This window comes from Cokeromyces recurvatus, assembly GCF_025118155.1.
Source record: "Cokeromyces recurvatus strain NRRL 2243 chromosome Unknown BX663scaffold_1, whole genome shotgun sequence".
NCBI lineage: Eukaryota > Fungi > Mucoromycota > Mucoromycetes > Mucorales > Mucoraceae > Cokeromyces > Cokeromyces recurvatus.
The window spans coordinates 865,926-882,471 of NW_026251387.1; the positions used below are offsets into that span (position 1 = coordinate 865,926).

At 29.8% G+C, this 16,546-nt stretch overlaps 7 protein-coding genes across 7 annotated transcripts; 3 read left to right on the forward strand and 4 right to left on the reverse strand.

Annotated features, from left to right (window-relative positions):
* Window positions 1-93: 93 nt before the first annotated feature.
* BX663DRAFT_425514 (armadillo-type protein) lies at window positions 94-3,742 on the reverse strand (the record flags this gene model as incomplete). The annotated part of the gene is made up of 16 exons (XM_051522491.1): window positions 94-244; window positions 310-418; window positions 506-1,223; window positions 1,308-1,496; window positions 1,560-1,751; window positions 1,819-2,145; window positions 2,213-2,323; window positions 2,392-2,541; window positions 2,609-2,684; window positions 2,762-2,838; window positions 2,911-3,054; window positions 3,113-3,166; window positions 3,255-3,332; window positions 3,396-3,500; window positions 3,565-3,623; window positions 3,703-3,742. 16 exons carry the CDS (start codon window positions 3,740-3,742, stop codon window positions 94-96), a joined length of 2,580 nt encoding a protein of 859 aa, XP_051387764.1.
* Window positions 3,743-5,255: 1,513 nt separating this feature from the next.
* BX663DRAFT_482057 (uncharacterized protein) lies at window positions 5,256-6,261 on the reverse strand (the record flags this gene model as incomplete). The annotated part of the gene is made up of 2 exons (XM_051524391.1): window positions 5,256-5,627; window positions 5,719-6,261. 2 exons carry the CDS (start codon window positions 6,259-6,261, stop codon window positions 5,256-5,258), a joined length of 915 nt encoding a protein of 304 aa, XP_051387765.1.
* Window positions 6,262-6,625: 364 nt separating this feature from the next.
* Window positions 6,626-9,343, forward strand: BX663DRAFT_424964 (Sec1-like protein; the record flags this gene model as incomplete). Its single annotated transcript, XM_051522463.1, has 9 exons — window positions 6,626-6,721; window positions 6,962-7,073; window positions 7,175-7,383; window positions 7,449-7,553; window positions 7,611-8,060; window positions 8,147-8,201; window positions 8,287-8,373; window positions 8,447-9,172; window positions 9,261-9,343. The coding sequence occupies 9 exons, from the start codon at window positions 6,626-6,628 to the stop codon at window positions 9,341-9,343; spliced, it is 1,923 nt and encodes a 640-aa protein (XP_051387766.1).
* Window positions 9,344-10,121: 778 nt separating this feature from the next.
* On the forward strand, window positions 10,122-12,336 carry BX663DRAFT_547457 (uncharacterized protein; the record flags this gene model as incomplete). The annotated part of the gene is made up of 4 exons (XM_051531011.1): window positions 10,122-11,248; window positions 11,323-11,580; window positions 11,690-11,863; window positions 11,931-12,336. The coding sequence occupies 4 exons, from the start codon at window positions 10,122-10,124 to the stop codon at window positions 12,334-12,336; spliced, it is 1,965 nt and encodes a 654-aa protein (XP_051387767.1).
* Window positions 12,337-12,505: 169 nt separating this feature from the next.
* Window positions 12,506-13,193, reverse strand: BX663DRAFT_482060 (uncharacterized protein; the record flags this gene model as incomplete). The annotated part of the gene is made up of 2 exons (XM_051524392.1): window positions 12,506-12,973; window positions 13,023-13,193. The coding sequence occupies 2 exons, from the start codon at window positions 13,191-13,193 to the stop codon at window positions 12,506-12,508; spliced, it is 639 nt and encodes a 212-aa protein (XP_051387768.1).
* Window positions 13,194-13,659: 466 nt separating this feature from the next.
* BX663DRAFT_547459 (uncharacterized protein) lies at window positions 13,660-14,592 on the forward strand (the record flags this gene model as incomplete). Its single annotated transcript, XM_051531012.1, has 2 exons — window positions 13,660-14,229; window positions 14,281-14,592. The coding sequence occupies 2 exons, from the start codon at window positions 13,660-13,662 to the stop codon at window positions 14,590-14,592; spliced, it is 882 nt and encodes a 293-aa protein (XP_051387769.1).
* Window positions 14,593-14,599: 7 nt separating this feature from the next.
* On the reverse strand, window positions 14,600-16,317 carry BX663DRAFT_464152 (WD40-repeat-containing domain protein; the record flags this gene model as incomplete). Its single annotated transcript, XM_051524011.1, has 4 exons — window positions 15,989-16,317; window positions 15,025-15,876; window positions 14,749-14,953; window positions 14,600-14,675 (listed from the first exon to the last, which is right to left on the reverse strand). The coding sequence occupies exons 1-4, from the start codon at window positions 16,173-16,175 to the stop codon at window positions 14,600-14,602; spliced, it is 1,320 nt and encodes a 439-aa protein (XP_051387770.1). The 5' UTR covers window positions 16,176-16,317.
* Between the last annotated feature and the right edge of the window lie 229 nt (window positions 16,318-16,546).

The following is a 16,546-nucleotide window of genomic DNA, read 5'->3' on the forward strand; positions in this document are numbered from 1 at the left end:
AAATAAAAAATGCATTGCTCTATTGGCATGCACGTTTAATCATCTACAAATACATAATATTAGTTCATATTTGTCCTCTCTCTTTTTTTTATGTTATCTATATTTTACCTCCTTGGCCCAGCGTGATGTTTCCTTTGTAGATGATGAATAATGACGGCTAGTTCTAGCTTCACGTAACAAAGCTGTAATCCAATCCTGCATAAAGAATTGTTTCAATTGTCCTTCAAAGGTCTCTGCAAGATCGCTAATAAAATAGAATAATAGAGTTAATATCATTATTCCTTAGATTTATAACAAAATAAATTTTACCCTAATAAGCCAATGATAGATCTCACAAGAGAGTCATTTCTATTAGGATCAGTAGCAATAAAGTGTATAAAATCAAACACATGAGGTAAAAAGGGTAATAACATATTAGCTATGTATTGATAAATAAATTAGTTTACTCGTTGTTATTCAATCTTTTTTTTTTCTTTTTTTTTTTCTTTTTTGATAAAATTTTTACCATGTGTTGTGCCATTTAAACCTTGAACAATACCAACATATGCTTCAACACATCCTTCATATAAAGTATTGACATAGTCAATCATTTCATAGTTATCTCTATCAGCACGCATACTACCAGCTTGTTGTAAGACCATCATAACAACTTCTAAATAGGCAGCAAATGCATCACCAATAGCTAAAGCAATATCACCAAAGCATGAAAGAATGGCTGGCTTAACAATACGATGAAGAACAGGTGATTGAAGGTTAGTTACTAAGAGTTGCATCAAATTGTTACAATAAGGTGTTGCATCCTTTCCAAGTGCACGACAAATATCTCCAATTAAACCAACTGCAATAAAACATAATTGATATTCAGCAGGGTTTTGTAATGCATTACAAAGAATAGGTATGAAGGGTTCGGTATATCTGCTAAAATCAGCTTCCAAAGCACTAGTCATGGCACCAATAGCCAAAAATGCGTCTTCAGTTGTAGTAGCTTGTTTAGATTGATTATTTAAGAGTTGAAGAACAACTGTCATAATACGATCAGCAATTTGACTAATATCTCTAGAAAGACGACGAATACAGTTAGTCAAAACACCCAATAGACTAGACTGTAATTCAGAATGGTTAGCTCTATCATCTGCATCAAGAATTTGACTTTCCATAGCCATTGTAGTCTCTAAACGATCTAAAATTGTCAAGACAATTCTTTGAACAGTACTGATACAATCCTATATATATATATATATGTGTGTGTGAGATTAAAATCATAAAATAGAATGAATGTTAATTTATATAATTCATTTTCAACTTACATTAGCAGAATACATTGCAAGTGCAGAAATGGCTTCATAAGCAGAAGTTCTACAGTTTGCCTCATTATTAGATCTTTCAGTAAATTGCAAAAGAGCAGTAATAATGCCCTCAAAGAAAATAGAAAGAGCTGAAGTAGGTGCTTCTTCACCAATGGCAGGGCCCAATTGTTCAGCCAAACTCATTAATGACTATTGCATATAAATATATATCAGTAAATCGAAAACTAAAAAAAAAGGTGTTAAGTCACTTACCCAACAACAGTTTCCAACAATACGTGGGCTATCTTGAAGACCATAAACAAGAGCAGAAACTAATTCAGTTAAGTGAACTTCAGGCTTAATACAATCAATAAGTAATTCGCAAATACGACCGAGTGTCCATGCAACAGTATCTTTAACATGAACATCAGTATCTTTCATCATTTGAATTAAAGTAGGTAAAGCCTGAAAAAAAAAAAAAAGAATTAGCGCTTGTAAAAAAAATTCTTCTAATTATTAGATATAACATTACTTGTTCAACAAGAGGAGTTAAAACAGCTTCATCAGGACCATCCAAAATAGAACCAAAGGCCATAACAGCAGCTTCACGGTTTCTCCAGTTTTCACTTTGAATATTGGATTCAATGAAAGGCACAATAGGTTGGATAACAGGATTACCTACACATTGGGCAAGTAAAGAAAGACAGGTGGCTGCAGCCATTGACACTGTCCATTCATCCTCATCATAATCTTCTTCTTGTTTAGTAAGAATCCATAAAAGAACGGGAAGGATATCACCAAGAGCCAATTCGGCGAAATGATAACTTTCACGATCTGGTTGTTCACCAGCAGCATTTGCCTATAATAAAAATTGAATATTAGTTACAAATCTATCTATCTATCTATATCCATATCTATATACTCACTTCGATTATTTCCTCTCTTAATTCAATTTCCTCATCACAAACAGTTGACCAAAATTCAATAGCTTGTAATGCAACACGTTCATCTTCATTATTCATACCAGCAACAGTAAGCTATTATAAATAATATTTAGCTCACTTTAAAAAGTATCATTTTTTGTATAAAAAAAAAGTTTACTTACACCAAACAAAGCCTTTTCCATATATAAACGCATCTTATCATAATATGTTTGCATGATACGGACAAGACATTGGAAAGCAGCAACTTGAACATCACTAGATTCACTTTGAGTAGCTTCACAAACCACTTGCATAATAAAATTTCTTTCACCCTGATTATTTATATATTAGTTACCGGAACCATCAACCCTATGCAAACACACACACACACACACTTACCTCACGTTCAAAATTTTCCTTAATAAAATCAAGTGAGTTGATTAAAGCATTAATAGCAGCAAGTCGTACATCTTGACTATAAAATATAATTTGTTAAAACCTTCATTTTACTTTATATATTTTTTTTCCTAAAACAAACAAAAAAAAACTTACTTTGGCTCCTCCTTACGAGCACCCTGCACAACAGCAGTTAAAATATCATTAGATTGACTAACTAGAACCATAGGATCCTAATGTTGAAAAAAAAAAGTTAAATTTATAGCGTATAGAGGCTTTTCTTTTTTCATTTTTGTTTAACGTACTGTAGCTTCACAAACATAACCAATAGCTTGTAAAGTTGATTGTTTTAAAGTATCATTGCCAGTAGAAATATTTTCAAGCATAATGCGGATCAAATCAGGCCAGCCACCTAAAGGTAACTCAATTTCGGCAATAGCAGCAACAACCTATAGTTTATGATTAACATAAATATACATACTTCCTCAATATACATCTAAATATTACCTGTCCAGAAATATTACCAACAGCCTTTTTGGGTGAAGCCAAAGCTTGAAGGACCTGTTTTTTTTAAAAAAAAAAAAGAAAAAAAAAGATTAAAAAAGACACGAAAGTATAAAAAAAAAAATAACAATATAAAAATACATACTCCTTGCTTAATTTGAATGCGAAGATCCTCGGCTATTAAAAGCCATCTTTGATGGAATTCTTCTTTACGAGTATAATCCTAATAAAAGTTAAAATCATTATTTGATTCAAGATCAATGTTTGTTTATTTTTGAGATGTTACCTTTGCTGTCAAACTATTTTTTAATGCAAGACCAGCAGACATTCTAATAGGATCATCAGCTTGCTCATTGACAAGAATTTGACACAAAGAGAGGACATAATTTGGCTATTTAAATATACACATATATTATTATAGTGTTCAATATTTATTTATTTACTATTAATCTTACGTAGTTCTCCTGAGCAAATAATTCTAATTTTTGGGTAGCATCCTCACGTAAAGCACGATCTATAAACAGATGATTAAATTCATCAATAAATTTGTAACTAGTATTTTTTTTTGCTTTTTGCTTAACAAGAGTGTTTACCTGTGGATAAAGTGTTGGCAAGAAGAGTAGTTGCGTCCATGTTTTAATCTTTTAATGTTATTTCTCGAGGTGTGCTTATATTAAAACAAATAAAAAAAAAGGCTCGTTTTAATAACAAAAGTTCTACAAACTTTGATTCTTTTCTTTTCTTTTTTTTTCTTTTTTTTTTCTTTAAGAGAAGGAAATAATTATTATTTTACCTAAAGAAAATAAAAACAATAAGACGAACTATAGAAAAAATAAACAAAGAAAAAAAAAAGACAACAAGAAAAAAAAAAAAAAAAAAAAGATTTATATTTTTGTTTTGTTGTTCTATGGCTTAAGTTTAAACACCAATAAAAAAAAAACTTTTTTTTTTTTTTTTTTTTTTTTTTATGTAGTAAAATTCTATAATACAGTCGTCGCAAAACGCGACTTCTGTTCAAGCTTATCGGAGATTTGAATCACGTGACTGTTGCGTCACATAATTGGATTTTACAAAAACGATTTTTATTTAAGAGTAAACATGCTCCAGGTGTAATGAGCTTCGGCGTTTTATTCACTTGATTTGCTCTGATCCGTTCAATAAAACTCCATTTTTGAGTGATTACAAGGGAAAAGGAAAATAGAAGGAAATTGGATGTAGTCTATTTATTGTGTATTTCATCTCATTGATATCAACCTTTTTTGATTTTGTATAAATGTATACTATCAACAATTATATGAAAAACCCCATAAAATTTATATTTCTTTCGTGTAATGCAGCAGATACTAGTAAGTTTATATAAACTAGATGATGTAATATTATCCTTTCCACAGATGCCAACTCTATGTCTGAATATGATTGTATTATGAATAAGCTAAGTGATTTTCTTTATTTTTGACTGAAAAAAAAAGATGATTATCTAGTTGCAGCCTTTTTTTTTCACAAACCTTTCACGCAGCTTTTATATTCATTTAGTTTTATTCTAGCATAATTGACTGTTAGATTGGCAAAAGAAAAAATATCTAATTATTCATACTATAAAGACATTACTGTCTTTGGCAAATGATTGATTTTATTTTGATCGTCTGATTCAGGCACGACATAATGTTAACTAGTGAACAGAGTAAAGAAGGAAAAGTGTTTGTCTCTTTATTCATAATGTGTAGTACTCATCATGCAAATAAAATAAAATAAAATCTTTGATTGTGATACAAAAAAACCCCTCTTTTTAATGAGTTTATAAAAGAATATCGTGAAACCATTGTATCATTAGGTAAAGAAATAATAAAAAAAAAGGGGGAAAAGGGAAGAAGCTATATTATTATATAAGAAGCCGTCAAATTTATGCTCTTTCTTATTAGTTTAAGCTCGTTAAAATACCCTTTTTTTATTTTATTTATGAGAATGCCTCCTTCCTTCTATAACTACTGATAAACTTTTTTTTTTAAAAAAAACAGAAGCAGCGACTTATTGGCATGATAATATCCTCCATCATACTTGGGTAGTTCTTCTTTAAGTCTCATCAAGAATTTCATGAAAAGAAAATAAAAGGAAATATACAAAATGGTTTACTTGATGTATTTATTGTCTATTTATGGTCATATTCAAATAAATGTTTAAATGCTTCACCACAGCCTTTTTCTTGTAGCCAAGACTGTAATTTATTTAAATCATTATGATTGGCAAAGGTACCGTGAATATCAAATTTAACTTCAGTCATGCTGCTAAACAAGCGTTGTGAATCTATTTCAGCATGACTCTTACACTCACTTGATTGTTTCCAACGTGAGGTCATTTTACGATGACTTGCTGGAATATCTGCCCAAGAGATGGTCTTGATGTCGTTGACAAATGTTGTAACATCCTCTTCTGTGCCTTCTAAGCACATACAACCAGGTTTACCAGGGCATAAAAATCCAGTAATATTATACCTTGGCGCCCAATGAATGATATGACCTCTCTATAAAATATCATCATGTTCAGGTTAAAAAAAAAAAAGAAAAGAAAAAGAAAGGGGTTAAGAGGAAAGATTCTTTTTTTTTTTTTTTTACCTTTTCTCTTGTATAAATCATTGGAAACCAAATCCAGTCTCTTAAAAAACGAACAACAGGCTCGTTGTCGCCATTTGCTTTATTCATTGTATTTTGTTTAGATTTTTGTAGCCATAAAAGAGCATAAGGTTCAGCCGCAGATTGCATGTGCTGTAATTTTTCGATAATCCAAGTTGTTGAATCGACTTTATTTTGATCATCATTTAATATGCGATTGAGAATTTCGTGATCCTCTCGAGAAAGCCAAGGATTGCTAGCAGAAGTCAATGTTAATTGGTCATCTATGTGGGGTATAAGTGAAATACGGCCATTAAAAACCAAATGCATGGTTGTATTATCTATAGGAGCTTTTAGGATAAACTCAATATGATTAGGTAAAGATTCTTTGCTTAATGAAGACCATTCATCTTTTTCGTGACAGGCTTGAATTTTCAGGTACAACTTTTCATCTTCGAGTCGTCGAAATTCAAATTCTTTATCAAAATAGATAGATTGAAGCAAGTCAATTGTGTTGACAGCATTTGATAATACTTCTGTCGACATGTTAGTTTATTTTTTTTAACAAAAATAAAATAAAGTAAAATAAAATAAAGTAAAATAAAATAAAGAATAAAATAGAATTATTGAAACTTGTCTTCACTTTTTTTATGATTCTTTCATTGTTTGTCTTTTTTTTTTTTTTGCTATTAGTATACATATTCTTTCTTTTGGTAAAAGCCCTAGTGAATTATTACTACCAGTCATGAAATACCAACATCATCTTTCTTTCCTTTTATTATTAATTTCTAACTCTTTGTAGTAGCATGACTTTTTTTTTTCGTACTTGAAGCTTATAAAATAAAATTTACAACGCGGTTTGAATCTGTTTTTATTTATTTGTTTCTTTTTTCTTTTTTATAAAAATAAAATGAGTAATGCAGGAACTCATCTTGGAAATACACCATTGAATTTGGCAAAACTTAGAGAACTTACTAGAAGAAAATTACCAGAAATTTTAGATAAAGTAAATATGATGAAGTATATACAAGAAAAAGAAAAGAGGGAGAGAGAGAGAGAAACCCGACATAATACGGAGATTTTTCTTATTTTATTTTATAACAGGTTGGAGGGAAAAAAGGGCTTGTACTCGATCCTTCATTAACTGGACCGTTAAGTTTAATTGCAGAATTTAGTTTATTAAAGGTAACCTTGAATGTTGAACTTGTTGTAAATGATAATAATTACATTATGCATATATACATAGGATCATGGTGTTGATAAAATATATCATCTTGAATCAGATATACTTGAAACAGACTGTCCTGGTTTGATTTATATTTGCCGACCCAAATTAAAATATATGCGATATATAGCTAGTAAAGCAAAAAAAAAAAAAAAAAAAAAAAAAAAAAAAAAAAAAAAGAAAAAAAAAAAGGAACTATAATTCATGTACACATCTATTTATCCTTCTTATTAGATCATATCAAGCAGTTTTCAAAAAAGTCAAAAATGGATTTTTGGTTATTTTTTGTACCTGAACGTACGTTAATATGTGAACGTGTACTTGAGGAAGAAGGAGTAAAAGGTGATATTACGATTGGGGATTATACTATGGAGTGGATACCCTATGAAGATGATTTAATCTCTATGGAATTAGGTCCATCTATTTGGAAAGAAATATATTTGGTATCGTTGTTTTATTTTTGATGCTAACTAGACAGCAGCCTAACACTGTTTATATATGAATATAGGATGGAGATCAAACAGCTATTTATTATGCTGCAAAAGCATTGATAAGACTTGAATCTATTTATGGATTATTTCCACGTATTCTTGGTAAAGGGGATGGAGCAAAAGTAAGTAAACAAAGGCTCAAGAATTGAATAAATTAGGTTAATCATGTGCTTATATAGCAATTGGCAAATATGTTATTACGTATGAGAAAAGAACATTCTGTAGTAAATGAAGTTTCAAGTATAACAGCAGCCAAGAATCCATCATTATTAAATACAGTATCAAATCATATTGACCAATTAATTATCATTGATCGAAATGTGGATCTGATTACACCATTATGTACTGAACTTACATATGAGGGATTAATTGATGAAATTTTTGGTATCAAGCATTGTTTTATAGAGTTGGATGCTGCACTTGTAAATCCTGCTCAATCACCTGATAAAACACCGAATACGCCTTCTGCATCAGTACAACCTGCAGTCCCCCTTTCTTCAACACTAAAAAAGAAAAAATATGTATTGAATTCCTCTGATAAATTATTTGGACAATTGCGAGACCAGAATTTTGCTGTAGTTGGTGGTATGTTAAACAAGATTGCAAAGAGAATCAATGAAAATTATGAGGTAGTCTATGGATATATATATATATATAGAGAGAGAGAGAGAGACAGACAAAGAATTTAATTTATATTTAACTTGTTTTTCATTAGGAGAGACATAATGCAAAAACAGTAGCTCAAATTCGTGATTTTGTTGGACGATTAAGTGAACTTCAAAAAGAACATCAATCATTAAAAATTCGTACGAACTATCTATTTATGTTTATATATGATTATTATTAACAGTTCAGTTACATATATAGATACAGGAATTGCAGAAGAGATTATAAGTCATACAGTAACAGATGAATTTAATAAAATATTAGAAGTTCAGCAAAGTAAAAAGAAGAAATTTGTTGTATATATTCATATATCTATATATCACTTTTGCTCACTTTATATCTATAATAGATGTTGTTGCAGGCATTGATGGAAATAGAGAACCTGAATATATAGAAGAAATGATAAATAAACAAAAACCTTTAGTTCAAGTACTTCGTTTACTTTGTCTCATGTCACTTACGCAAGGAGGCATAAAACCAAAGTTATTTGATCATTTTGAAAAGGAAATTGTTCAGACGTATGGTTATGAGCATGTCGAGACTCTACATCGATTAGGTAAATTAGGACTTTGGACTAAACGAACAAATACAGCTGCCTCTCGAAGTGCATTCTCGCAATGTAGACGTTTACTACGACTTATAGTAGATGATGTAGACGAATTACACCCTAATGATATATCCTATGTTTATTCGGGATATGCGCCTCTAAGTATTCGACTTGTTCAAACTGCTTTACAAAAGTTATTATCCACAGGGACCATTCCATCTACAAATAGTGCAGCTAGTTTATTTTCATATGTTGGTACAAGTACGGTTCATTTTATGAGAGATAATAATAGTGAGACAAAATCCAGTAGTGGTGGTTGGCATGGATCGGAGGATGTTTTAAAATTATTGCCAGGCCAAACATTTGATTTAAAACAGACAGTTGAATATGGAGCTGAAACAAACTTGGCAATGGCAAGAGCGAAACGACATGGACTTCGACATAATAAAACAACTATTATCTTTTTCTTAGGTGGTTGCACTCATACCGAAGTATCGACTATTCGATTTTTAGCTCAGCAAGATGAAGGTACATATAATATATATACAAATGTATTTATATATATATTTATATACATATTTATATATTAATTATTTGAAATTAATTATTATATTAGGTCGAGACTATTTAGTAGCAACTACACAAATAATAAATGGTAATTCTATTTTAGAGCCAATTATTCAAAAAAGACGAGAATAAATAAATAAACAGTCATTAAGGGGACTTATAATTTGTGACTTGAACGAGACATTTATAGTAAAATTCGTTTTTTATGTAAGCAATACTCTTTTACATACATACATACATACATACATGTGTCATTGAAAAGTATAGAAACATATTTACATAAAAATATTTATAATTGGTAAAATGTATTTACTGAAACTATGTAAATAAAGCTTTTTATTCATTATTAATCATCAAAGATGGGAATCATTTTACATTTATTTTAATCAATCTGATTTTTTTTAAAAAAAAAACCTGAATACAAAAGCTTCGAGATTAAAAATAACATTTTCCTTATCTTCATCTTTATATTTTTTATTGATTCATCAATTGTAACAAGCCCATTTCATCAAATAAAAAAAAAAGTTAATCTGTATTAACATGTATTTAAAAAGAAAAAAAAAAAAAAAGAAGCGCTAATTAAAACAATAGCGCAAACAACTACGGTCATTAATGACAAGAAAAAGTTTTTTTAACGCACGGCCTATTTGATTGGCTCATTGTAATAAATTTTCCTTTTTTTTTTTTTTTACTGGAATTATTTCGCTGAATTTAAAGTAGCTGGCCGCCTTTTATACATTTGCAACAAAATTTTTTATTAATTAATTTCATCTTTTTTACTGTATATATTTATTTATACATATTTTTTTTTTCTCACTGTTAAACAAAGCACATAACAATTTTTTTTTTTTTTTTTTTGACATATTCTTTTTTTTTTTTATTATTATTCTTACCTAACCTAATAACTTTTATGGCGCCACTTGTGCTGAAAATTAAAGGTAACAAAACCTTTACACCTTTTTCGACACTTACTTCTGAAGATGATCTTTCAAAGACTTGGAAAGTTTGTTCCAAAGTTAAGGATTCACTTGAAAACGGGTCTCGATTAGAGAATCTATCTTGGCGATTATGGTTTCGACATCATCTACTAAAAGAAAAAACAAATAATAAAAATGTTTTTAGAAAACTGTCTATTAGAACTGCAAGAAGATTAAGTAGTAATTGTAAACTACTTCCTTTAAAAGATTTACCTGTTAAAGTTGAAAGTATGACAGATGAAGATACTGATCTCCCTCAGCAACAATTCCAGCAGCCACAGTTATTGTTGCAACAACAACAGCAACAACAACAACAACAGCTACAAGAAATTCAACAGGGTATCGTTATTCCTGTAGATAATAGTCAAACTATGATAGACAATACATCTTTATTTACTAATAATCATCCAACTACTTTTACATTACCTCAATATACTTCCAGTCAAACAAATGGCGGTGATATTGTTGAACTTGATGATATTTTTAATGCTTTTAATAATGGATTTAATATTCCAAATACAGCAATGGATATGGCTGATGGTTGGGACTTTGGTTATCCTTCACCTTCAAATCCGTACTATTCTCCACCTCCTTTAGGTTATCAACAAACCCAGCAGCAACAGCAGCAACAACAGCAACAGCAACAGCAGCAGCAACAACAACAACAACAACAACAGCAGCAGCAGCAGCAGCAATTTACAACAGTAACAACAACAACAACAACAACTAATAATAATAATAATACTCCTAGTCCGCATCTATTAGGTACATTTGATAATAATTTAGCACAGCAACAAATATCGTCTATACCCTCTCATCCTACTGAAAGTGATGCTATGTATGTTTCTGGTGCATCTATGCCTCCACCTCCTGAAGCTACTTTACGTAATAAACTATTAGGAAATATGCAAATGCGATTCAATAGTTCAAATCAAAGATTGAACAGTAATGGTCAGCATCATCAAACACCTCCTATGTCTGCTTCTTCTAGTACCTCTACTATCACATCTGTAAATAATATGCAACCACTTAACATTTCTATGAATGAAAATCCAAGCATGTAAGTCTTACATAACATACGTATGTACCTAACCTAAGCTACTTTTATTTAACAAACATTTTCCATCATTTTAGATTTACTACAAATACAGATAATCATCTTCAACAAAGAAGATTCTCTGCCTCTGCACCTAATTCACCTCCTCCTAATTCTTCTTATGATACAAATAATAAGATTCGAAGGACAGTGGCATTAAGTACTACTTCTTGTATGCCGAATAGTTTAGTAGAAAATCAATCAAAACCTATTTGTACAAATTGTGGTGCTACTAGTACTCCACTTTGGAGAAGATCTGCAGATGATGAATTACTGTGCAATGCTTGTGGTTTATAGTAAGTTGATTTATACAAGTGTAGTAAAATAGATATGTAATTAAAATATATATATATATATGCAAATGTGTGTGTGTGTGTGTGTGTGTGTGTGTGTGTATGATTCTAGTCAAAAATTACATAATGCACCTAGACCTAAAACATTAAAACCACATAATGCAAGAAAAGAAGCAAGAGACGATGAAGCATCTCAGTTAGTTTGTTCTAACTGTTCAACAACAACTACACCTTTATGGAGAAGAGATGATGAAGGAGCACCTTTATGTAATGCTTGTGGTTTATAGTAAGTCTTATTTGCATACATATAAAAATAGACAAGTCTTTTATTTTATTCCGTTTTTATTTTATAGCTTGAAATTACATCATGAACGTCGACCGTTATCCATGAAGACAGACATTATTAAAAAGAGACAAAGATACGAAAGTAATACGAATACAAATAATGCAGGAGGTAGAAAGAATAGTAAGAAAACAAAGACAGACACAACTGCAAATTCATCTCCAGGATCACAGCAAGATGAAACCTTATCTTCTTCACCTTTTCATCAACAGCCTTTATTTGTGAATACAATGCCATATAATTATTCATTATCAGCTACGTCACCATTTCCTATTAACACACCTAATACACCACAACAAGGAGGATACCAACAACAGCAACAGCAACAACAACAACAAGCATTTAATAATAATAATACTAATACTAATACTAATCCATCTACAATGAATGAAATGTTGTCAAATAGTTTTTTTTAACTTATTTATTCAAGAAATAGAGAAGATACAATTGTTTAGAAAGTATATACAACAGTATCTATATAATACACATACATACACACACACTTACACACACACTCACACACTCACATACTCACACACACACTCACTTATTAAATAATACATTTATTTAATAAATTCATTCTCCTTATTTTATCTTGAACATCATGGTGTCCTTTAATAAATCCTTTTCTATTTGTAACTGAAATTCTTTAAATTTGACTTCAAAATCCATGACTGTTAAATGCTGTGAGATCCAAAATTGATTAAATCGATAAAATAAATAAGAATAAAAGTCTTGTAGACTATCAAGATGTGTACCGTATTGAAATAAATAAGATTGAAGCCTTTTAGATTCTAATAGTTGATAAACAAATTTAGTGATATTAATGCCAACGATAGCATAAGGATACCAATGCACGGGATGAGAGGCATGTTGAAGAATAGATAAAGCATGATGTGGGTAAGTTTGAACAAAATAAAGTAAATCATTTAAACCTTGAATTCCCATTCCACGAAAATCGGTAGCTGGATCTTGACCTTGAAAACCAATTTCAACCCACTGTTTAGACAATCTAGATTCTAATTTTGTATCTGGTTTCATATAATTCCATAACTTTGTATGTGTTAATTGATGAAGGAGAATTATATATTCATGTCGTTACCTGTAATAATTTCTTTTCATGAACTTCATTGGTTGAATCATATTTTGTACTCATTTGTCGTTCTATTTCAAAAAGTAATTGATTTGTTTCGTAGATACGCATCAAACTGTATTCAAGTACTCGAGCAACAGGTGATTTTTGACTATAATGACTGAATTGCTTTTTAAGCATAATACTAGAAAGAACATTCTGTATTGAACATGAATGTTCCTTTAATTCTTCCTTTTCTTTTATTAATTCCTTTGAATGAAATATAGACTTGTCAATTCTAAATACAACATCTGTGGGTACTTTAATGTCATTAACCGATTCAATCTCGATCCATCTTTTCTTTTCTTCTATTCCTTCAAACTCTAAATTGGTGATGATGACTGAATTACATAAACGATAGATTTCTGTTGTTTGTGTCGTAATACGCACAATATATTTAAAGGCTCTATAAACTGAAAGTAATAAAGGGTTTTGGTATATTTTATTCAGAATAAATAAAATTATCCAATTCATTTTTTTTTTTTTTAGAAAGAAAACAAATAAATAAATGAAAAAAAAATAAATAAATAAATAAATAAATAAATAAAAAATAAAAAATAAAAAATAAAATTTTCATCCCTATTTTCTTTTTAATATAATTTATTTTATGGTTCTGTCAAGAACAAAAACAAGTAAAAAAATTAAAGATTCCTATACAATTGACGAATTATTTAAAAAGGAACAATCAAGACAGCCAATACAAGAAGATGATGACGAGTTACAACTTGCTATTCAATTAAGTAAAGAAGAACATGTAAATGAACAGAGAAGATTACTTGAACAATTTTCACAATTAAGCCAACGGATGGCTGTTGATGAACATGTGAAAACATCCACCTCTAAGAGAGTTGTTACTTCAATTATTGATGACGATGATGATGATGATGAATGGTTTCAAACCATATCAAATAGACCGCAGCCAAAATATATCTCAAAGCAGGAAAAGAAGAAAAAAAGAAGGTTAACAAAGAAAGGACATCAAAAAGAAAAGACAAAAGAGATAGATGCTATTGTTAAAAAAGAAGAAGAGGAGAAAGAGGAAAACATGATTATATTTGACATTGAGAATGTATCAGATTGGCTTCAAGTGAAAGAAGAAGATAGTAAAGAAGAAGAAGAAGAAAGCCTAATCATTGATGATTTGACATCATTTCTAAATGAAGAAGAAGAAGATAAAGTAAGTAAGCTATGTATGTATGTATGTAAATTAGGTATTAACATAAATAAGGTCAAAGAGGATAGTAAGAATGAAAGCATTGTATCATTAAATTCAGACTCAGAATATAGTCTTATTGACTTGGTGAATGATCCGCCATTAGAAGGAGAATCAAAGAATGATGCTAATGCTGATGATGGATGTTTATCACCTTTAGAAGGCTTTATTAATATTAAAGAAAATAGAGATAAAAATGAAGAATTTAATCCTTATTTTGAACAACTTCAGACAAAGACCAAAAGAAAGAGATCAACAAAGACAAAAACAACAGAAAAGTCAAAGAAATACAAGAAACGTTGGTTTAGAAGAAAACGAAAAACGTGAAATGATTTTAAACTTTTATTAAATGTTTGGTATCCATATTATGTGCAAAATCTATTATAAGAATTTTTTGATCTTGACTTGTACTAAAAAAGGGCTCATTAGTTTGTTTGTTTTTTTTTTCATTTTTCATTTTTTTTATTCTTTTTTCTCATTTACCTAATAATTTTTGTTTCATTAAATGTGACATCAAATACCCAACTTTTATGACATTTATTAAAAGTCTGGATACATTCACCTGTGTACATATCCCAAATCTTTATACTTTGATCATAACTTCCGCTCACAATTTTATCTTTATCAAAATAAAGTGATCTAACGAGTCCAGTATGACCCTCACAAGTAAGAATGCATTCTCCAGTGTCTAAAATAGATATATGTATATATATATCCAATTACTACAACACAAACTAAAATAGTATTCTTTATTTTTACCTGCATTCCATACTTTGATCTTATTATCATTACCACCACTCACAATTCTTTTTCCATCAAAACCTACACAAGCTAAACCATGACTATGACCTATAAAATTACGTAAACATTCACCAGTCTTTAGGTTCCATAATTTAATAATAGCATCTCCTGAAGCAGAGACAAGTGTGTTGTCTTTAAACTGAATGGCATTGACAGGCCCATGATGACCTATTAATGTCTGTATTCGTTGACCTGTTATTCTGTCCCATATTTGAATGGTTGTATCCTTCGAACAGCTTGCAATCACATTGTTATCAAAACAAACATCGAGTACACCTGAACTATGACCTCTAAGACATCGTTTTATTTCAAAGGTCTTCATACACCAAACTAAGATTGTATTATCAGAGGAGCCAGAGACAAGGAGATGATGATCATATTGTAAACAAAGAACACTTGCTACATGACCCTTTAAAGTTTTATAACAACGAACGATGTCACTTTCCATCTTCCAGAATTTAATAGTTCGATCTCTACTCCCCGTTACTATCTTGGAGCCATCAAATTGAACGCAATAGATACTATCTTGATGGCCAACGATAGTTTGCATTCTAGTCCGATATCCTCCTTTCCATCGATTTAATAATTGGAGTTTTCTTTCATAAAGTAGACGGTAATTAATACTAGAGCTAGAGGTTGTAGCGGGATAAATGGTGCCATGATGTCCTAAATACAATTCACGCCAAAGATGATTATCTTTACACAACGAGTTCCAATATTTAGACACATGACTTGATTCAAATATCGTTTTTTTATCACAAAAAGATAAAATAATGAAAGATAATTCAATAGGTAAATAAGACAAGAAATCTATCAAGAAGAATTTATTACTATTCCTATTGTATTCTATTCTATTTTATTTTATTTTATTCTGTTCTATTTTATTCTATTTTATTTTATTTTTTTTGGTTACTTTTAGTACCTATTTTATGTTGATTTGATGACATTAAAGAAGAGTGAATACGACTACTACTTTTTGTTGGTTGCTGAAATCCTTCATCAATCCTTAAACGACGTTTATTAAAGGATTGTTTCTTGAAATAACGTAATAATTTATATTTAAAGGTGTTGCTATTATTATTTATTAAAATGGAATTATCCACTTTCATGATGACAAAGAGAGAAAGAGATGATTTGCAACTGAAGGAGGTCTATTTATGCTATAATCAATTCTATTGGGAAAAAAAAAAGGAGGGAAGAAGGGATAAATAAATAAAACCCTTTTATTTTGTATTTCATCAAGACATACTCAAAAAAAAAAACCCCTAATTATTTCATTTCTCCTTTTTTTATATGTATGACACTATAAATAAATATAAAATATCCTGTGTGTTATTGTATTGTACTGTATTTCATTCCAATTATGTATTTTATAAAGGAAGGGTAAATGAAAAAAAAAAAAAAAAAAAAAAAAAAAAAAGAATAAAATAAAATAAAATAAAAAATAAAAATATTAAAAAAAAGCTTAAATGGTAAATTA